At 39.2% G+C, this 22,659-nt stretch overlaps 2 protein-coding genes across 9 annotated transcripts; one reads left to right on the forward strand and one right to left on the reverse strand.

The window, feature by feature from the left end:
• Nucleotides 1–4,255: 4,255 nt before the first annotated feature.
• On the reverse strand, nt 4,256–12,433 carry spata2 (spermatogenesis associated 2). Of its 8 annotated transcripts, none has more exons than XR_013783279.1 (4): nt 12,275–12,411; nt 9,227–9,959; nt 6,490–8,151; nt 4,256–5,001 (listed from the first exon to the last, which is right to left on the reverse strand). XR_013783279.1 is itself a non-coding variant. In XM_079400123.1 (4 exons), exons 3-4 carry the CDS (start codon nt 9,560–9,562, stop codon nt 6,823–6,825), a joined length of 1,665 nt encoding a protein of 554 aa, XP_079256249.1. In that variant the 5' UTR covers nt 9,563–9,673; nt 9,906–10,009; nt 12,377–12,411; the 3' UTR covers nt 6,466–6,822. The 8 variants fall into 8 exon arrangements, 5 of the variants coding, with proteins under 5 accessions (XP_079256246.1, XP_079256245.1, XP_079256249.1 ...); XR_013783280.1 differs by having other exon boundaries at nt 4,459–5,001; nt 9,227–10,009; nt 12,377–12,411; XR_013783281.1 differs by having other exon boundaries at nt 4,459–5,001; nt 9,227–10,009.
• Nucleotides 12,434–13,817: 1,384 nt separating this feature from the next.
• rnf114 (ring finger protein 114) lies at nt 13,818–21,722 on the forward strand. Its single transcript, XM_079400438.1, has 6 exons — nt 13,818–13,995; nt 14,518–14,668; nt 17,747–17,853; nt 18,099–18,213; nt 18,581–18,688; nt 19,649–21,722. Exons 1-6 carry the CDS (start codon nt 13,877–13,879, stop codon nt 19,712–19,714), a joined length of 666 nt encoding a protein of 221 aa, XP_079256564.1. The 5' UTR covers nt 13,818–13,876; the 3' UTR covers nt 19,715–21,722.
• The last annotated feature ends 937 nt before the right edge of the window (nt 21,723–22,659 follow it).

Below are 22,659 nucleotides of genomic sequence, written 5' to 3' on the forward strand. Positions count from 1 at the left end.
ATTTGTGCTCTGCATTTAACCCATCCAAGTGTACACACAGTAGTGAACATACACCCGGAGCAGTGGGCAGCCAATGTTGCGGCACCTGGGGAGCAGTTGGGGGTTCAGTGCCTTGCTCAAGGGTCTCACCTCAGTCGTGGTATTGAGGGTGGAGAGAGTGCTGGTTATTCACTCCCCCACCTACAATCCCTGCCGGACCTGAGACTCGAACCCACGACCTTCGGGTTACAAGTCCAACTCTCTATCCATTAGGCCACGACTGCCCAATCGCAGCATTGTTTCGCAGAGTTTGAGGAGTTATTGAATTTCTGACTAAGTTGGTAACAAAAAGAATACCTTGATGATCAAGTCTGTACCTTTTTATCAACTCCCTGTCATCATATAATTCCAACACATTCTTTCGTTCATTGAAATGCGCGGTCTCCTCCTCTGTACTGCCATCTTGTTACTCCTAACTAGGTTAGGAGACTTCCCCAGCACTCTTAAATAATTTAGGAGCTGAGACCTAGTCTTAACACTTAGGAACCTTTATGAATCACACTTATTCTTAAATCTAAGTATAGGAGTAAAATGACGTCATTCTTAGAATTTTGACACACTTAAGAATAAAATTTTACTCTGAGCGGCTTTATACATACGGCCCCAGGTCTCAGGGAAGTAACCAGAGGATAAGATCAGATTGAATAATTTTGCCAGAGCTTGAATTATGTAAGGGCTGCTGAGTTTGAGCATTTCATTACTGATGTTGTCTTGTCCGCATGCCTTCTTTAATTTGAGGTTTTTAATGTGCACTGTTATTTCTGATGTTGTTATAATCATGTCCAATGGGTTTTGGTATTGTTTTATTGTTTTCTTTACATCTTCTAGTTTTCTCTTTGTTTTTGTTTGGGGCTGGTTGAGGTCTGGTTCAAGTTTTTGGTAAAGAGTTTTAAAGTAAGACCTCCAGTTTGTGCCACACTGGAGTAATGTGTTTGATTTTGGGCTTTCGATTTTTTTTAAAGAGATTCCAGAAATTGTTTTGGTCTATTTATTCATCGATTTCATCAATTTTACCTTCATAATATTGATCTCTTTTGTTGCAAATGAGATTTTTATAATTTTTCAAACAGTTGGAGTAGGCGAGGCATAGCGTCTCATTAGAAAGTCGTTGAAGGTCTTTTCTGAGACAGTTGCATTCATTATTCACCACATATTATTTATTGTTTGTTGATTCTATGTTTGTTTGGTTGTTTAATGTTAGATATAGTGGCCAACATTTTAAATATATAATTTCTCGGACACACACTCTCTCTCTCTCTCTCTCTCTCTGTAATCACACAATCCCTGCGTCCCAATGTGCATACTACCCACCCTATCTGTCCTAAACAGTACTGAAAATGACTAATATCACATAGAATTTAGGATGGATAGTGTGCACATTGGGATGCAGGCAATGATTACCTTCCTGCAAGAAGTTGGGGTCAAACCTTAACCTAAATTTTTAGATTAATCGTTAACGTTGACAGCCCTAATATATATATATATATATTTACACACACACACACACACACACACACACACACACACACACACACAGGGTTAGGGTTAGCCTTATTCATATAAGTGACCAGTTTAAGTTCGCAGCATGTTTGCTGTGAGAGAATTTGGTCAGACTTTCGCATTTATCTGAACAAAATCAGCAGATGGGCTAAATAAAAACCAAGTTCATTCTCTGAGAGATGGTGGAGTTAATGGAATAGCAGAAATACAGTGGTTCGTATGGTTACCGCTACACAGAGCCGTCGCTAGGAATTCTGGGCCCTGCACACTAAATTTGATATGGGGCCCCCTCAAAATCAAGTTCAATTTTGGGTGAATTTCCCTTTAAGAACTTTATTATTTGTAAATAATAAACACCTAATAGACACTGATATTTTTATTTAATCAGACCCTTATTGAATTAACATTTTACTTCAATTAAAATTAATTAGAGCTAAACATCTAAAACGTGTTCTTGCTTAGAATCCAGAGTTTAGCTGACTAGTATTAGTAGGATTGAGGTCACAAGAAGTAAAACCATGGTCCTCCTTACCATGGTTATATGGTTTTTAAAATAAGCAATAATAAACTATACAATTTGTATAGTTCAAAAACTAAACATGAAGACATGAAACATGAAACTACAAAACACCTTCTATAAAATTAAAATATTCCCCAATATGTAATAACAGTAACATTTATAATAAATTATTTTATTTGTATTATTGTCAGTTGTAAACATTGTTAAGAACTTGAAGTTAAATGACTATAGTGCCTAATTGACAAGCCTAGTGCCGTTTTCCAATATACCTCATTTTCGTGGCTGTTTTCAGCCAGCATCACTACCGAGCCTTTAATGTTCTCATATCACACGACTGTATAAGAATGCTGTGTCACATCTGAATGGATCAAATCATGGACGAAGTGCGGCACACGTTCGCCAACGCTGTGTGGGAGATTCTTTTACACATGGCTGGCGGATGCATCGGGGAGTGCTACTTTGCGGTTTCGCATTCGCTGTCATTTAAAATCAGCGCCTAATATTGGGGAGGTCTCCCTCGTTTCAGTGATCTGCCCACTACTCGAGTAGAATGTCCCGGTGCTCCCGATGGCCAGTAGGCGATCGCAGGCCCCCCAGACCTCTGGGCCCTATGCACTCTGCCACCCTTTTCCCCCCACTAGCGACGCCCCTGCCGCTACACTTAATTTGTGTGTCCATAAGCGCTCTTTCGTTTTTACTGAATGTGCATTGGTTTCTGTGGTAATGCCGTTGTGTTGTTATGCCTACACTAAAAACAACAGTAACAGCAATACAGTTTGCAATACAGATGTTGTCTTACTGTCACGGTTGCGCTTGTATTATCGTCTTGTGAGGCAGCGGCAGAAACGCAGGAAGCTTGAATATGTGGCTTTATTCCGTGCTGCCGACCTCCGCTACTTTGCTCCACTACTTTCAAAACACAACGAGATGCGTATACTAGCAGTATATTGTTTTATTCCGCCTGATTTGCACATCGCAACGACACAAACTTGTTTTTGCAGAGATGTTCAGCATGTTTTCTGCAAAAACGTTGGACGTATTTATGTTTTATGGGACGCGAGGACGTGAAAAACTAGCTAAATCCGATCTGACCGTCCAGACTGTGCTTGTGGAAATAAAAATGCGTGTTAGCATGTGTTTAGCCATTTTTAAGTTAATGTGCAATCGGAGCCTAAATAACGAAGTCTGCCATTGTGACTTTAATCTTCCCGACTCCTCCAGCGCAGAATTGTGACGTCTGTCGCATTTCAATGACGTAAAAATCGCATGAAATGCGACATGGGCGTTCAGACTGAAGTCGCATTGCAAAACATCGGATATGTATCCGATTTAGGCCCACATATGAAAGTGGCTTGGGCCTGATTTGAAAAAATCAGATTTGTGCTGTTCACTGTCATAAGAAAATCAGATATGGGTCACATTTGGACAAAAAAGTCGGATTTGGCCCACTTTAGCCTGCAGTGGGAACTAAGCCTTAATCGGATGTCCAGAAATGCGAATGTAGCTCAAAATGGATTTGCACAAATCGGATTTCATTTAGTTCATTGCCATTCAGACTATTTAAATATGATTGGATTTCAATCGGATTTGCACAAAAATCGGATTTGGGCTGACAGTCTGAACGAGGCTAAAAGCAGTGCTGCAAGCACAACAAAGGCAAGAAAGTCAAAACAGTATTTTTCATTACATTTTTTGTTTACGCTTATATATTTTTGCATTTTAATCTGAACTAAACATGCATGTCTAGAAAATAGATAATTGTTGTTGTTAATATTATTAGCAACAATTGCTTTATTATAGCATTCATCTCCAATTTTGAAATATTTCTCTGAAAGTAATGGTTAAACATTTATAATTTAAAAATTAGCTTGAAGGATTAGTTCACTTCCAGAAAGAAAAAAAAAAATAATAATAACCTTCTTGATAATTTACTCACCCCCATGTCCTCCAAGTCTTTATTTCTTCAACTGCAAAGAAATTAAGGTTTTTAAAGAAAACGTTCCAGGATTTGATTGTTTCTCCCCATATACTGTAGTAGACTTCGATTGTGGCTAATGGGTTGAGGTCCAAATTGCAGTTTTAATGCAGCTTCAAAGGGCTCTACACGATCCCAGCCAAGAAATAAGGGCCTTATCAAAACAATAGGTTATTTTGTATAAAAAAAAAAAAAAAAAAGTATACTTTTTAACCACAAAAGATTAGGACATTTTTATTCTGGATGTGAATCATTTAAGAAAATGTACCTTCATATTCATCTCAAGACAATTTTCTAAAACTTTACAATAAGGTGTCAGTGATATGCACATTTTGAATCCACCTTTTTCATGAGCTGTGGTAAATCCTTGAGTTCAAGCTCATGTTTTATGTAAAACTCAAACACCAAAGACAGTGCTTTTTTTGTAGAACTTTATTTTTGAAATTATTTTATAAAATCATCGCTTTTAATTAAATTATATAATTATAGGATTATGCTTTTCCTGACAAACGTTTTGGCTAACTTCACACCCCTGTCCCACTCAGCCCCTTCGCCCACCACGTCTCCTTTGAAGATACAACTTGTTTGCCAGAGAGATATCTGACCTCTGCAGATGTGAATAATGCTTCACGGAAAGGAGCAGAGGACTGCGTGTGTGTTTGGAAGGGCATGTCAGGGTCAATTCACTCATCGGTTCATCTCTAGTGAATTCACCACAAAAACCCTTTAACAGGTTACAATGAGAACTGATAGGTGTGTGAGAGAAAGGGGCTTAGAGACACACAGGTTATTCATCACTCAGGGTTAAAACACTTCCAAATGGCTCAGCTACTGTGCAGATGAGCAGCAGAGAACGGTTCGATCTTCACAGCCTGTGGGAGTTTGGCACATCGCAGTTTTGATTGGTTAATCATGCTGTCGCTTGAGTGTAAAATCCAATCAAATTATTCCTGGCTGCTGTTTAGTCCTGGAAATTGAAAATGCAGAATTTAAGGACACAGCAGATTTCCATCCAACAGAGAGACAAAGGCAAGGACAGATTGAGGGCTGACGCATCCATTAACACTCATTTCACAAAATCAAAAACACATACTGTCGTCAGAACATGCCATCTTTATGTCTTGTGCTAGTTTCTGTTTCCCTGACAGATTTATTGGCCCTCGCTTTATGCTGCGTACAGACATTAAGCAGAGTCCTGCATTTAGTGCAGCTTTTAGGTATTGGAAAGGTTACCTAAAGCAGCAGGCAGAGCAGGTTGAAAGGTCTCTGAAATTAAGGATATGTAACCAGAATGATATACTGACTTTGTTCTGTTGGTACAGGCACAGACAATTAACAAACAAAAAACAATGGTAGTAGTAGTTGCAGAGAAAAAAATAGAATAAAAAAAATAATAATATATATATATATATATATATATAATTAGTGTCATATTCAGGGAAGAATACAAATCAGGCCAATTAGGGTGAACGTCACAAAACAAGTCAGTATTTAACCCCACAATAATAAATAAATAAATAAAAACAGCAAAACACATATTTTGCATTTAGAAAATTCATTTTTGCAAGTTCTAATTAACCGTAATGTGAAAAATAATATTTCATTTATAAAGTAGTACTGTAAGAATGCATTGCAGCAGTATTTGTTGTACTGAATGTAGTTTATTCTCATTTTAATAAAAAAAAAAAAAAAAAAAAAAAATCAAAGTATGAGTTTCAACACTATCTCTGTATTTGTGCACTGCAGTAATGAGAATCTTGTTTTCTCCATGTAAAATATCACATCTTCTTTGGATTGTGGGGTGAAATATGACCCATAAAATCCTTTGTTACATTCACCCAGTGACACTTTAGTTTATCACTGTATGCATACACACCACCATAGATGCATTGTACAATGAATTAAAAATATAAAATTAAACTTGCTTCTCATGACAGTCAGCATATGAAAATATTAAATTATTCTCCATTTCAATGACTTAAAATCTTAACAGGTTAAAACAATGTAAAGGAAAACTGGACAAAGGGAAAAAAAAGTGTGTATATATATATATATATATATATATATATATATACATATACGTGTGTGTGTGTGCATGAAGTTTGCCAAAAAAAGTTTCATCGAGCTTGCAAAACATGTTAGAGGCCAGGAGCGCCCCTTCTGGTTTTACTTTCAACAGCAGCATTTTGAACAGCGTAGGCTGACTTCTTAGGGGTTAAACCCACAAGGCATTTCTTGTCAGAGGACTCAATATAGTGACTTAACAGCAACTAGTTGTCTGATACAAATTCACAACTCAAGCCCCATTCAACAGGGAAAACCACCCCACCATGAGAGCGATAGTCTTACATAGATCTATAGATTCACAATTCAAAATATATACTATTTACTTCCAGTGTTATTTATTTATTTATTTATTTTTTCTTTTGTTCAAGTTTGAGAAGTTCCAACTTACTCGATTCAATTCCAGGATGAAGTCTCTTCTAAACATTCACAGTTCATATGCGCTGCATGGTTATTTTTCAAGTTAACAAACATTGATACTGAATGGAATTTTCCGGTCAAACTGCTTTTTTTTTTTGTTTTCCTTGATAAGGTAGAGCTACTGAGGGACAAGAAATGCACTGCAAGATCACATGACCAAAACAACTGCCAACTGAGAAAAGGAAGCAGGAAGATTAAAAGAAAATTAAATAAAAAAAATTAAAAAAATTAATGGTGGTAAAAGCAGAGCCAAAAGGAGCGATAGAGGTGTAGTGCTCAACTGTAGCGTGGCTGTGTTCCTGGTCTATCGATATACAAGGTGGGATATGGTGCTGGATTTGAAATTGAGTTGATGATTGGGCACAAAGTTATGATGAGGATTTTTGCGGGTGCACACATCGCTGGCATAAAGGCTCATGCACATGTCACATGACACCTTGGAGCAGTTCACACAGGTGTGAGAGGCCCCTGGCTTGTTGCAAAAGCCACAGCGGGAGCCGCCCACACCCAGCCGCTCACCCCCACTGCTGCTGCTGCCACTGCTGACCGAGCCAATCACCGGACTGCTGCCCGAACCCATGGCTTTACTGGGAAACAGCTTGGCGCTCATCACAGCTTTGTCCAGCAACAGCGAGTGGGACTGAGCGTGGGGAAGCGGGTGAGGGTGAGGGTGAGTGTGCACATGAGCGTTGGAGTAGACGGACAACTTCTCCTTGATGGGCATGTAGCCATCCAAAGGGCGGGAAGTTTTAGTGTAATCCTGGAAGCCACAACAAGGCGCTGGTTCCACAGCATGGCAGGACGAACACAAGATCATATCGCACCTCTGGCAAGAGGAGAGCGAAGGGCAGCCCATGCCGCAGCCCTGGCACTTCATCACGTGCCCCTTCAGAACCCAGCTGTCCCGGGACTCTCGAGGCTCCCGGCTCGGTGGCCTAGAGGGCGTTTGGTGGCTGCCCAGACCCCGTTCAGTGTACAAGTCCACCTCATCCAGGGAGGACAAGTGGTAGGAGTATGGCTCAGACTGGGGCGACTGAATAGGGAAGAAGTCAGCCACTGGGCTGTAAGATGGTGGCGCCGCCACAGGGTAAAGCGAAGGGCTCGGTCGGATGATTTCATCCTTCATGTCTTCTTCCGTGTCGACGAACAATGGCTCTTTGCGCAGGCTGAGCGAGGCCTTCAGCACTGGCTTGCTGGCTTGGTGCCAGTGTCCTGCGCTGTCTGTTACATCCACCGACTTGGACGGCCGACCGCTTCGCCTTAGGTGGGCGCGGTCCATGTCCACCGGCCGTACCGACAGGCGGGACAAGTCTCCTGTGAGGCTGTCTCGTCGGCGGAGGGCGTCAGCGCACCCTGCCGCATCTTCTCTGGTGTTCCTCCTCACCTCCACAGCCTCCAGCTCCGAGGCAAAGCCCCGAGACATGGACACCACCTCGCCGAGCAGACGGCATTCGGCCTGAGCGAGGAGCAGTTCGAAGGCGAGCTGCCGGAGGTGAGAGGCTCCACCTGGATGGTCCCTAACGTGGTACTGCAATTCCTGGTCTCTTGAATAGCCCATGGAACGTAGCAGCGTGCGCAGGTCTGAGTCGCATATCACCGACTGCAACTGGTACACATACGGCCCCGTGAAGGTCTGTAAGAGTGAAAGAAATGTCATTATTTTGTCAAAAGCAGAGATAATATTCATTTTTTCACATTCACAAAATAGAAAGGTTTTAATAGAAGGCTGAATAATTATCCCCAGAATGCAGTGCAGTATCGCTGAAACTACAGACTTCTCACTGAAACGTACGGCTGGGCGATATGAGCTAAAATCAAAACCTTGATTAATTGAACACTTTACATCGATTACAATGATTTTTTATTCTTTCTTTCTTGCCCTCATAGTTCATTAAAAGTTTGTAAGGTAAATATACTTATAACTATTAAAGGTTATAACTATTATAACTATTAAATGTATTTTTTTTCTAATGACAAGACTGAATTTTTTATCTTTGTGATTTTAAATTATTGAAGGAAACAAACTATTTGTGGTTATTTGTTGAATATTTCGAACAATTAAAATCAGAGCTTGCTTAAAATAAAGATGTCTTATGGGAAAAAAAAAAAAAACATTTCAGTTTAATTGTAAAAAGCAAGTTTCCTAAAAAAAAAAAAGTTTCATTTTTGCAAACAAAATAAATGAATATTGCCATGTCAAAATGAGAAAACAACCAGCAAACAAAATAGCCTACTTGTTAAATATTGTCATGTGAAAATTAGCAAAATAACTTGTTTCTCTTGTAAATTAATATAATATTCAATCAATCAATCAATGTAAATATAACACTGCTGATTAAGAGAAAAAGCATGGCGCCATCTCAGTGATCTTGCCCCAACTCCGGGGTCCTTCTGATTGGTCCACTGTTTTGGAACTGACGTTGAAGATCAGCACGGCATGTAAAAGTTTAAATTATTTTGCAAGATGCTGCAAAAGATGTTAGTACAACGGTCATTCATGTCCATAAATCGCCGACTACACACGCGGTAAGGATCTCTTTAAGGGGAAAGTATTAATAGGATTAAAAAAAAACAATATAACCGACAATGGGTAAAATATCATTTGGTTACGAATTCAATTAAATGAATCGCCCAGCCCTGCTGAAACGTCATTCCCTTTGTGCTCCATGGAAAAAAATAACAATGAATCCTTTAATCTGTTGACTCACCTTTATGCAACGGAACTCTTTCTTCCAAGGAAAGAGCAGCAAGTTGGAACAGATGGTTTCCAGCGTCGCAAAGGCCGTCTCCAATGTCCGCAAGTTTGCGCTTCTCTGAGTCCTCAGGGAGTTCTCAGCAATTTCATAGAACCGAACCATGCGAAAGCGCTGCCCTGGATCGGGCTGGTATGAGCCAAGCAGTGCTGTTGCAGTAGAAATCAGTGCCTCCTCAGTCTTAACTCCTTGCCTATCTCCTCCTCCTCCATCACCGGCTCCCACCTCAAGCCGATTCTCCAAAGACGCCACATACCTGCGGAATAGATCTTCTCGCAACTTGGCATCCATTGGTGGCAGTGGGCTGCGCAGATTGCAACCTCTTATCCTACAATCCAGGAGTTTCTTTAAACGGGACCCCTTGCCATCTCAAGTCCTCTCTCCCACTAGACACCGGACAACCTGGGACAACGGTGCAATGTGGTGGGTTCAGCAAATCAGCAAGCTGAAATCATCCTCCAAAGGAGCGATATGGAATAATGAAATTGAAGATGCGCTTGGTTTAATTCGGGCGTACGACTTGGCCAGGGTTCTTTCATGCTGTAATGGGCATCTCTGAGTTTCTCATTAGCCAAAACACCTCAACGTGACATGAGAAGGTAGTAGATTTGGGTGCTGGATGGAGAGTCCTCACCTTATTAAGCCCTTACTGCCAGGCTTTCCCTCACAGTAGGTTGAAGGTCAGGGACTGCAGAGAGGAGCGCACATTAATAACAACATATCCAACGCTGCTAGCTGCTGCAATGACAGAAGAACAAAATCTGTTTGAAAAAGACTACTCGGGCTACAGTCTAAAACATATCATATAGCTGCAATCATATAGCTAGTTCATAATGCTGGCACGCATCACACTAAGACCAAAGCAGACCATGAGAATGAAAAATACATAGCCTTTGTGATGTAGTCACAAATTATAATTGGGCCTAAATGAAATCGGTTTTACATTTTATGAGCTTTGAACATTTTTTTTAATGGAAATGTGTGTAATTCTGCGGAATGGATTTATTTATTTATTTAGTTTTATGGGTTAAACTGAGAGAAATTAAAATTTGAAAATTGACAACCATTTAAATACAACCATTTTTTTGCTAGCAACATATACACTGCAAATGTTTCATTAGCTATAAAAGATGACATGCCTTTCTTATGACAATGTAAAAAAAATAAATAAATAAAGCAAAATGGACTAAACGTTTGACCGGTCTACTGCCATGCATGTTTGAATTAATGCCCATGTACTACAACAGTACTTCCAGGGGTTTCTGCATTCATTGAGCTGAATGGCAATGCTAATGAATAGCTTTTCACCAGGTATTATATAGATGTCCTTCGGTGAAATCACAAGCAAATTAGCCTAAATATTTAATAAACAGACAGTTAAAGGGGTCATATGATGCAATTTCAATTTTTCCTTTCTCTTTTGAGTGTTACAAGCTGTTTGTGAATAGATAAGATCCTTAAAGTTGCAAAGACTAAAGTCTCAAAACCAAAGAGATATTCTTTATCAGAGTTAAGACTCTGGCACGCCCCCCTAAAACGGCTCATTTAAACACGCCCCTACATGTCTACGTCACGATGTGGGAAGATTTGCAAAACACCGCCCAAATGTATACGCAACGAAAGAAGGCGTAACTATTATTCTTGCTGTAGTATTGTTGCTGCCGCCGGCGCCATGTCCTGGAGACGCTGTGTTTCAATGTGAAAAAGAAAGTACTTTGTTTGGGCTTCCAAAAGAGGACTCAACTAGAAATCAGTGGTTAAGTTGCATTTACAACACTGTTCCAGAACAGTTCAACCCAAATATTCAAGTGTGTGCAGTAGCCTGCAATGTTGGTTTGCACAAAGACTGTTTCTATAAAGTGGGGCAATTCCAACTTTGCAAGAACAGTCTGGTGCTTCTGACTCACAGCCTGTAAGTATGTTTCTGCTACTGATGAATCAAACGCGAGTTTTGAGCTGTGTAGAGTAGTGCTTGTTGTTTGTTGTTTCTCCGATCACAAATGCAGACATGGTAATGTTTACGCGGTGCGATGCAACGCGCCACGTAAAAAAACAGTACAAGTCATTATAATCAGTAATTATGTCCCCATTGGATGCAACAAATGCCTCGTTTATAATGGGTTTTATTGTTTTTTTGTCGTCGCACCGGGACACGGCATCACAATACAGTGAGGGGCGTAACATTTCCATCACACGCTTGAGGTATCCGGCCAATCACAACGCACCGGATAGCTGGCCAATCAGAGCAGCTATCCAGAACGATGAGTTTTGCAACAGTAATGTACAGTATGTGGAAAATAATGTGGTTTTTTTTTTACCTTAAACCGCATAAACACATTGCATTACACCAAATACACAAAATAATGTTCTTTTTAGCAATGTCATATGACCCATTTAAGGACGAGGGAACGATTCATGAATTGTCATATCTGTGAATGACAGGAATTCATAACTTTTTGCAAATCTCTGCAGACATAGATTTCCTATTGGACCTGCCAAAAATGTACGCCCATATTGTGTGTACATTTTTGGCAGGATGATGGCCTGTCAAATACATAACCATCATCCTCATCACTACCTCCATTCATCAAGATAGCAGCATATCACAATCACATCACCATACTTGGTAACATGGTAAAGCTAAAATCCCCAGCTAAACAAATTAGTGTCCGCAGAGAACACAGTTAGGTACTAATAAATAATTATTTTCTATATGCATTTCAATGCTACAGTGTTAGCCACACAGCTAATCTGACAGTCTCCTTTACTCACAGTAAATAACTCTGTCAACGCGCAAGATCTGATCACTCAAGTCGTCGTTATTAAAGGAATAGACATTAATAAAGTTGCTACTCTACTATAACTCGTTTCAACCTCATCTGTGACAGATATCAGATGCAGCTAGCACAGCCCTGCTAACATTAGCGCAGTTGCAGGGCCCTGTAAATCCACACACACACCACAATTTAAAAATACACCATCCTGCAATTACTTTTTGATTACCTCAATAAGAACAAGACGTGAATGTAAACATGCCCGTTGAGTGTCATGCAGTGCTGGGCAACAGCATTACCGAGCCGCCCTCTCCCCATCATCCAGCCTTACCTTCATGTTCCGCTGGAAATCCCCACCGCCGCACTGCGCATGCGCCGCGCTGTCTCCCCTGCGCGCTCCCGAGGCTGCAGGCTGCGGGACTAGCGCTGGATCGTTCGATTCATTCAGCGAGTCGGTTCGCATAAATGATTCGATTCATTTGAGTCAGCGCTCGAACCAGTTCCCAGAAGTCTCCGCGCTGCATTTAACGCATTCTTTTGTGAACTTTAGATAAATGTTTGCTTAAACACTGTGCTTTATACATCATCTGAAAGCTGAATAAATAATCTTTCCATTGATGTATGGTTTGTTATGAGAGGACAATATTTGGCTGAGATACAACTATTTGAAAATCTGGAATCTGAGGGTGAAAAAAAACTAAATATTGAGATAATCGCCTTTAAAGTTGTCCAAATTAAGTTCTTAGAAATGCATAGTACAGATCAAAAATGAAGTTTTGATATATTAATGGAAGGAAATGTACAAACTATCTTCATGGAACATGATCTTTACTTAATATCCTAATGATTTGTGGCATAAAAGAAAAAAAAAAAATGATAATTTTGACCCATACAATGTATTGGCTACTTCTACATATATACACCCGTGTTACTTAAGCTAGTTTTGTCACAAATGTTATATTATATATCACCCATCTCACAGTTTCACGCTTAAAAAGGTTCTACCCCGTTGAAAACTGGCATTGCTTTTGTGGAACAATTATTTAATTCAGATTGTCTTCTTTTTACATAATGAGGAATTTTTAGCAAAATATAATTGTCCAATACCACCAAATTCACAACTGTTTTTGGCACAGTTACTCCTAAAATAGCTATAAATAATATTTAAACGGCAAAAAAAAAGAAGATTAAATTATCAGCAATTCCCACAACTCTCACACTCCCCTATTGGTAAAATATGTTTTTCCTATTGTTGTAATAACAGATCAGTAAGAGCCCTTTTCCAGGAGGATGTTGCTTCAAAACCAATGTTGCATATTGGAATCAATTTGTGAGTGATGTTGATTTGAAAAACAAAACAAAAAACATCTGGCTTCTGCACAGTCGCTATCTCTTAAAAGATATCTCTCAAAGAGATAAACTGTGTCTACTAAATTTAAAAAGAAAGAAATAAAACTGATATATATATCCAAACCCCACTTTTCTAGGGCGTTTCCAAACTTTTGGAGGGCAGTATATATATATATATATATATATATATATATACACTGAAGCCAGCAGAAGCCAGAGACAGCAGTTCATTTGTCTTGGCACCTTTTTTTTATTTTTTTTTTGGCGAAATGTACCTGATTTTATATTTGACAACAATGTTGACGAAAATGTTACTTTACAGTGGAAAGATGCTCTTTTATGCATTATCATTATTATAGTCATCACTGCTATTTTTGTCATCAGACAAATAAGGCTGTAATAATGTATTTCCTGGTGTGATCAGCTGAGCTATGGCTCCTCCCATCCCAACAGTTGAAGAACACGGAGCACAGCAGCAGACATGGCTATGCTCAAAACAGACCCTCAAACTGATGTGATCGATGCAGAATACGAGGACTACCTCTGCCCCGTGTGTCTGGAGATATATATCTCTCCGATGACCACAGACTGCGGACATACGTGAGTATCCTCGCGGTCTCGTGCAGCAGGAACTTCTCGGTTGGCATGTTGAGCTGTTTCATGTTAATCAAGTATCACGTGAAACCGACGCTCAGACTCCATGACATGTAATTGAATCTTAACATGATCGTGTCGAATAATCAATAATAAATGTAGTGGTGATTAGAGTTTCTCACGAGGCAAAAAATGGGTTACTTTCAGTTTTGCTTCTTGTGTACTAAAGTTGTGCTGCGTGGGATGCTGGGAGATGTAGTGCTGCTCACTGAACTACGCCTTTACTTGAACAAACTACAATACTCACGTTGTCCTTCTATAAATACCCTGCCTGTCTGGTCTGTCAGTTTATTACTTTAAATGAGGGGAAATCTGACTTGTGTGTGCATGTATGTGTAGCCAAATGTGCATATTTGATAAAGGGACAAAACAGCCCTAATATCATATATTATTTATTAAGTGTATTATATTATTATATATGTATATGTGAAATGTTTTAGAGAAAGTGTATCCTTTTCTTTTGGTCAGATTCTGTGAAAGCTGTCTTAAGGAGTGCTTGCGGCCTCAGAAACCTGTGTGTGCAGTCTGCAGGTCCGATCTGCACAAGTGGATGAAAGCAGATAATGTACAAGATGAGATGAAAAGATCAATCGGAAAGTGCAAAGGCTGTAAAAATGAGGTGTGTGTGTGTGTTTGTGAGTTAAACTGTGTAATTTATATTGAAATGCGGCGCTTATTCTGGCCAAGAACCACCCACTTAGTCCAGAAGAGATATATAAATTGATCAATCATATTAGGGGCATGTAAAATACAGTGTATTACAATAATAAATTAATGGATAATAGAAAACAAACTTGGGCGGTTGTGCAGGAAATACTGAAGACACCTTGGCAGATTTAGGCCTGTTGTTGACATCTGACTCCGAGAGAGCTTCACATTCTCCATATTCAGGGGAAGTCGTGGCCTAATGGTTAGAGAGTCGGACTCGTAATCCAAAGGTTGCGGGTTCGAGTCTCGGGCCGGCAGGGATTGTAGGTGGGGGGAGTGAATGTCCAGCGCTCTCTCCACCCTCAATACCACGACTGAGGTGCCCTTAAGCAAGACACCGAACCCCCAACTGCTCCCCGGGCGCCGCAGCATAAATGGCTGCCCACTGCTCCGGGTGTATGTTCACGCTGTGTGTGTGTTTACTGCTGTGTGTGTGCACGGTGTGTGTTCACTGCTGTGTGTGTGCACTTTGGATGGGTTAAATGCAGAGCACGAATTCCGAGTATGGGTCACCAAACTTGGCAGTATGTCACTTCACTTCACATTCTGTGTGGTGATTAGTGTTTACTGATAGATATACACTTTTTTTTTTTTTGGGGGGGGGGGGGGGGGGGGGGGGTTTATTTTAAGTGCATTTTTTTCTAACCGTAATAAATATGTGTTGTCCTATATGTCAAATTAATACATTTAATCAATACCTTAAATTAGAAAAATAAGACATTGTAGAACTGTTATAAACCACCAGAACAAAAGCCATCTTTACACTGCAGGAGTGGCACATGAACTGCTTCTTAAGTGCCATTTAGATGTATTTATAAAGACTGTTTAATGCAGTTCGTATGTGTCATCAATGCATGCACACTACAATTGCATGATTGATATTATAGAAAACATTACATTTTGATGAACTGACAAATATGTATATACAGGTGCTGGTCATAAAATTAGAATATCATGAAAAAAATTGATTTATTTCAGTAATACCATTCAAAAAGTGAAACTTGTATATTAGATTAATTCATTACACACAGACTGATATATTTCAAATGTTTATTTCCTTTAATTTTGATGATTATAACTGACAACTAATGAAAGTCCCAAATTCAGTATCTCAGAAAATTAGAATATTGTGAAAATTTTCAATATTGAAGACCCCTGGTGCCACACTCTAATCAGCTAATTAACTCAAAACACCTGCAAAAGCCTTTAAATGGTCTCTCAGTCTAGTTCTGTAGGCTACACAATCATGGGGAAGACTGCTGACTTGACAGTTGTCCAAAAGATGACCATTGACACCTTGCACAAGGAGGGCAAGACACAAAAGGTCATTGCTAAAGAGGCTGGCTGTTCACAGAGCTCTGTGTCCAAGCACATTAATAGAGAGGCGAAGGGAAGGACAAGATGTGGTAGAAAAAAGTGTACAAGCAATAGGGATAACCGCACCCTGGAGAGGATTGTGAAACAAAACCCATTCAAAAATGTGAGGGAGATTCACAAAGAGTGGACTGCAGCTGGAGTCAGTGCTTCAAGAACCACCACGCACAGACGTATGCAAGACATGGGTTTCAGCTGTCGCTCCTTGTCAAACCACTCTTGAACAAGAGACCGCGTCAGAAGCGTCTTGACTGGACTGCTGCTGAGTGGACCAAAGTTATGTTCTCTGATGAAAGTACATTTAGCATTTTCTTTGGAAATCAAGGTCCCAGAGTCTGGAGGAAGAGAGGAGAGGCACATAATCCACGTTGCTTGAGGTCCAGTGTAAAGTTTCCACAGTCATTGATGGTTTGGGGTGCCATGTCATCTGCTGCTGTTGGTCCATTGTGTTTTCTGAGGTCCAAGGTCAACGCAGCCGTCTACCAGGACGTTTTAGAGCACTTCATGCTTCCTGCTGCTGACCAACTTTATGGAGATGCAGATTTCATTTTCCAACAGGACTTGGCACCTGCACACACTGCCAAAGCTACCAGTACCTGGTTTAAGGACCATGGTATCCCTGTTCTTGATTGGCCAGCAAACTCGCCTGACCTTAACCCCATAGAAAACCTATGGGGTATTGTGAAGAGGAAGATGCAATACGCCAGACCCAACAATTCAGAAGAGCTGAAGGCCACTATCAGAGCAACATGGGCTCTCATAACACCTGAGCAGTGCCACAGACTGATCGACTCCATGCCACGCCGCATTGCTGCAGTAATCCAGGCCAAAGGAGCCCCAGCTAAATATTGAGTGCTGTACATGCTCATACTTTTCATGTTCATACTTGTCAGTTGGCCAACATTTCTAAAAATCTTTTTTTTTGCATTGGTCTTAATTGATATTCTAATTTTCTGAGATACTGAATTTGGGACTTTCATTAGTTGTCAGTTATAATCATCAAAATTAAAGGAAATAAACATTTGAAATATATCAGTCTGTGTGTAATGAATTAATCTAATATACAAGTTTCACTTTTTGAATGGTATTACTGAAATAAATCAACTTTTTCATGACATTCTAATTTTATGACCAGCACCTGTATATATAATATTTATTATTATTTTTATATACGAAACTAAAGTCTTTGAATCATTCATTTAAATAATTAGTTTAAAATAATGTATTCAGATATGAAACAAGTGGCAGTCTTAATAAAACAATTGAATCATTCACTCGAACAATTTGCTCAAAAACATAGATTAGTTTGAAGCTACTTTGGCAACTCCAGCGATTAGTTAGCACTCGTGATTACAGCCTGGTTCCTTTTAAACACAAGTTTCCTGTCAGACTGTTCAAAACCTGTTCACCCTGACTTGTAGAAACTGTGTACTATCTGGTATTCTTTGGAGCTTTTGGTTTTATAAAGTGCTTTGCAGTTTTGTATGTGGTATGCATCAGACGGCCCGTGAACAGACTGTGGGTGGTCCTTGAGCTCGCTGTCTGAGTATATGGAGTTCCTACAAGAATTTGTATTTATTTATTTTATAATTTTTTTTTATCTACTCTCTGGCAGGTTCTTTTGTCTGACATGAGAAGCCACACAGTGGCTTGCTCTAAATATCAAGACTTTATCAAGGAAGGTTTGAAGGCCCTTTCAAAGAACCAGCCTTCCATTGACGGGTATTATAAGTGTTTAAATCAAAATATGTTATTATCATATGTTATTATTTATATTACTATCAAACATCATTACTTCACACATTAAATTACACCAAAATAATCATAGCCATGATCTTTATTCCAGTTTGAATAAGGAAAAAAATGAAGTTACATTAGTCAAAAGTGCCCCTAATTAAAAATAACAATCAGCCATTTATTGTTTGATTTTCATCTTGACTGGTTTCTTGTTCCTCCTGGTCCTTTAGCTCAGTGCCGAACCGTTATACGTTCACCTGTCCCTACTGTAGCAAACAGAACTTTGACCAGGATGGTCTGGTGGAGCACTGCACCTCAAAGCACTCACACGACCCACGTCACGTGGTGAGGACTTTGAATGAATCTCATTTACAATGCTGTGAATTTGTATTTGTGTGAAAGTTGTTTATGTAGCGCATCCGTTTGAAATAGGCTACAAGGCCATTTCTGAGCTTCTTGGACTCTATTGAGTTAGAGATGGCCTAGGAAATCACTTCCTAAAAAATAAATGTATAGATAAATTCCTAGAAGTTGCCAAGTGTTTTGATTTGTAAAAGTCATTAAAGTACATGTATCTACGTATAGCTAGATGTATTTTGAATATCACTGAAAAGGAATACATATCAGCATATATTTGTTAGCTATGTCTCCAAGCCTTCTGAAATAGTACCTGTGGAGTCAGGAGTTATGACCCTTGTTTCCACTCCTGCAGGTGTGTCCGATATGTGCCTCGATGCCCTGGGGCGACCCTAATTACAGGAGCGCCGACTTCTTTCAACACCTCAGAATAAGACATGCATTTTCCTATGACACGTTTGTGGTAAGTAGATTACAATATTTCCATGCTCTGGTTTTCCAGTGTTAAAAGAAACTAAAAAATGTGATTGCGCTGACACACACACACAAAAATCCTTGCTTTTATAAAGATATATAAATTCCTTTTATATGTAGCTATAACATGGATCAGTCTTGCTGTTTGCTTTTTTCAGTGATTTAACATGGGGTCTGTTCTCCAATCCAATAATTAGTAAACAAACATAACTTATTACCTTTGGTATAAACAATATAAATAGTATTAGCCAATATCAGTTTATTAAAGCGGTTTAACAGTCTAGAACCCTCTCAAAGTTGAAAAAGAATCAACCAAACAAACAAATAGAGCAAGCAGCATTATTTTTATTATTATTTGAATTAATTGTATAAATGTAACAGTTAACAATTACAGGTTGTCTGTAATGTGTTATTTGACCTTTTTCAAGTTCTATTAAATTGCAGTTGAAATTAAGATGGTCATTAATATTGTGAATCACTGACGATTAAAAAAAAAATAGGAAAAATTAAAAATCTGTATAGAATGTGCACCAAAACAATATTAAAGCAGAAGAAAGGTAACACTAATTACTGTGTGACTTACACTTGACTATTTATTTTGAATAACAAATATTGCCATGTCCCTGTAAAGCCTCATGCTTTGACCAAAACAGTTATGAGTATTGCGTATAGAAACAGTTTTTCTCCAGTGGGAATGATCAGGAGGCAGATGCATATGATGGGGATTCCTATTTATAGCTTTATAAAAGCAAACTCAAACCACTAAATGAACAATCATGCTTAATCTTAATGCAGTATTTATATCATAAACATATTACTTTTTATTTTAAGTATGAAGTCGAGACTGGCTGTGGTTGGTGGTCGGTTGACTGAGCTGAGACTGCTTGTAACCAAAACCTAAATAATAAAATTATTAAAATATATATTGAATTTTTTTTTTTTTTTTTAGGATTATGCTACAGACGAGCAAGCCATGATCCAGGAAGCTCTGCAGCGCTCTCTCTTGGAAAACTGATGTGAGAGACACATGGATCCCCAGCTGAACTTAAACACAACCAAAAATCAATGCTTGTGCTCAAAAGATGAACAAACTACATTGGGATTCAGGGCTATTCTGATATATCGTTCTGCCTAATGTTGGTCATGCCAAAGTTCCTAATTTTAATTTGTATTAAATATAAAATATTTCCTTATACATTCATTTGTAGCTGTAAAAATATATATCCTGCCCATCTATAATTAATTCAAAATGATATAACGGATTGTCGTTTATAGAGTATAGTTTGCGTAGCAGATTGTGTGGCACTGGAACAGAACAGTCTGATATACAGTATGAGCTTGTAAAAGAACTGTAATAAGGTGAGTCTTGTCAGATACTTCTAGAGTAGAAAATATTGATATTGAATCATTAGGTCATTCTTTTGATTGTGAGAGTGACAGCTGATTCAGAGGTAGTTTAGAGGAAGCAAAGGAATAAGCTTTTTCTGTCATTGTGTTTTGAATTATTTTGCTCTTTTAAGAAGCCGTTGAGATTAGTGTTGTGCTATGTACTGAAATGAGTTTGTTCAGACCAGTAGGGGGCACTATTGTATCATTAGTCCACCATGTTGTTTATCATCTCTGTACTCTCTGACCTAAGCAGTGCTCACTGAGTGTAGTACAGTTACTGGCTAGTCCATGGCTTGATCTGACTTATCAAGAGGCATGTACTGAGAGGATCTACCCTTAAAGGGATAGTTCACCTAAAAATGAAAATCATGTCGTTATTTACATCTACATATCTACATTGTTGTTTTGAACCACACTGACTTTCATTCTACAAATAAAAAGAGTTCAAAATATCTTTCACATGAGAATGAATCATTCAGGTTCAGAATGACACAAGGGTGAGTAGATGATGAGAGGTTTTTCTTTTTTTGTTAATATAGAGTATATTGCAGTCAAACTGTACATGGCAGGTTATATATCTGGTAAAGTTAGTCCGTTTAATTGGCATTAGTTTGAAATCCTGCAATCTATTGAACAAAGTGTAATGTTTCGTTCCATAAAGTCAAACTTGTGTTGCATGCTATTTGACACGGATTTTACCACTGTGAAGATAAATCATATCCTTTGCCTATTTCATTCATATGCTGTTATTATTAGTGCTTAATGGTACTGATTCATTGGCCTGTATGTTCCTTGGGTGAATTGGTTGTGTACAGGCCTAGTTAATAAACCTTTTCTCAAAGGCCTGTTTCAAATGAAACTGTTATACATTTACATTATATTTACATTTAGTGTTTAGCAGATTTAGCACTGGGAAGTCGTGGCCTAATGGTTAGAGAGTCGGACTCGTAATCCAAAGGTTGCAGGTTCGAGTCTCCGGCCGGCAGGGATTGTAGGTGGGGGGAGTGAATGTCCAGCGCTCTCTCCACCCTCAATACCACGACTGAGGTGCCCTTGAGCAAGACACCGAACCCCAAACTGCTCCCCGGGCGCCGCAGCATAAATGGCTGCCCACTGCTCCGGGTGTATGTTCACGGTGTGTGTGTGTTCACTGCTGTGTGTGTGTTCACAGTATGTGTGTTCACTGCTGTGTGTGTGCACTTTGGATGGGTTAAATGCAGAGCACGAATTCCGAGTATGGGTCACCAAACTTGGCAGTATGTCACGTCACTTTTATTGAAGCAATCAAAATATAGCATATATATATATATATTGTTATTCTATTGTCCTCATTTCTAAGTCGTGTCTGCTAAATGTAGCTGTATACAGTTATAGCATTATCTTTTCTCAATCCTTGATTGCGTTACAGGAAGCATGTTCAGAAACTTTATTACTTTCCCCCTCCACATATTGGTTTTCCCCCACTTGTTCAATTCATGTGCATTCAATTTTGTTACAGTGTGAATCTCTCTCCCTCTCCTCCTCTCTAACTCCATTACTGTTGCTCATTTCCTGTCCCCCAGCGACTGTCAGCTCACATGTCTGAAGGTGCTAAATCCTGATAAATTAAAGCTCTTTAATTATTTAAACACTGGACTCTGAAATCACTGTGAGTGATTTATACCGGTGCGTTAGACATGTTGGGCCAGAAACAACACCCACCTCTCTGATGGATGACTAAATGGAGGGGGAGCAAACACTACACGCTATAACAGTTACAGGATCTTTCCCAGAAACCCTTTTTCTCATTTTTAAACAGATGTCCATCTCAAAATTGCATATCATTCTGGAAATACAAGTGGTTTTCAGCCTGATGATACTGTGTGAAAGGAGATCCCCCCCCCCCACACACACACCTTTTTGTTGCAGAAGATAGAAGATATTTTAAAGAATACGTAAACAAAGAGTTGCTTGTCCCTATTGACTTCCACATATATCCCAAAAGCAAACCACAAACGCTAAAATACATTCACTGTTTGCTGTATTAGTACTGATCATGATCATGATCCTACCTTTATCACCTTACTAAAATCTCAATTGGATAGACAATGTTTCATAGTTTATGAATCAATAAAACTGGTATGCCTGGAATGCGTAGTAAAAAGCTTGTAGATGTGTGCTACAGTGAATAGTGCTCATAAACAGCTGTTGAAAGGGTGTTCTCACTTGAAACGGATAGTCGTTATATTAATTAACACTTTGCTAAAAATATAATAATCATATAAGAGTTGCTCGGAGAGATTTTATGGAAAATTGCATACGTACATGAATGCATGCAAGTGGGTAGCATGAAGTTTGTTGTCGCTGCGAACACTGAAAACTGACCTTGAATCATTCAAAATGGCAAACCACTGAGGAATCATCAGGCCTAAAAACCACAAAAATGTTATTTATTCATCAGTCCACTTAGACGTCCTGCATCCCTGAGTACACCTGTGCCTGGAACCGCATTCATCTGTACCCGGATGACCTACTACTTCTGACGTGCGCATTTGATGGACACTTTACTATCCCATGAGACCACAGGAGAGG

The sequence above is a fragment of the Barbus barbus genome, assembly GCF_936440315.1.
Source record: "Barbus barbus genome assembly, chromosome: 40".
NCBI classification, from domain to species: Eukaryota; Metazoa; Chordata; class Actinopteri; order Cypriniformes; family Cyprinidae; genus Barbus; species Barbus barbus.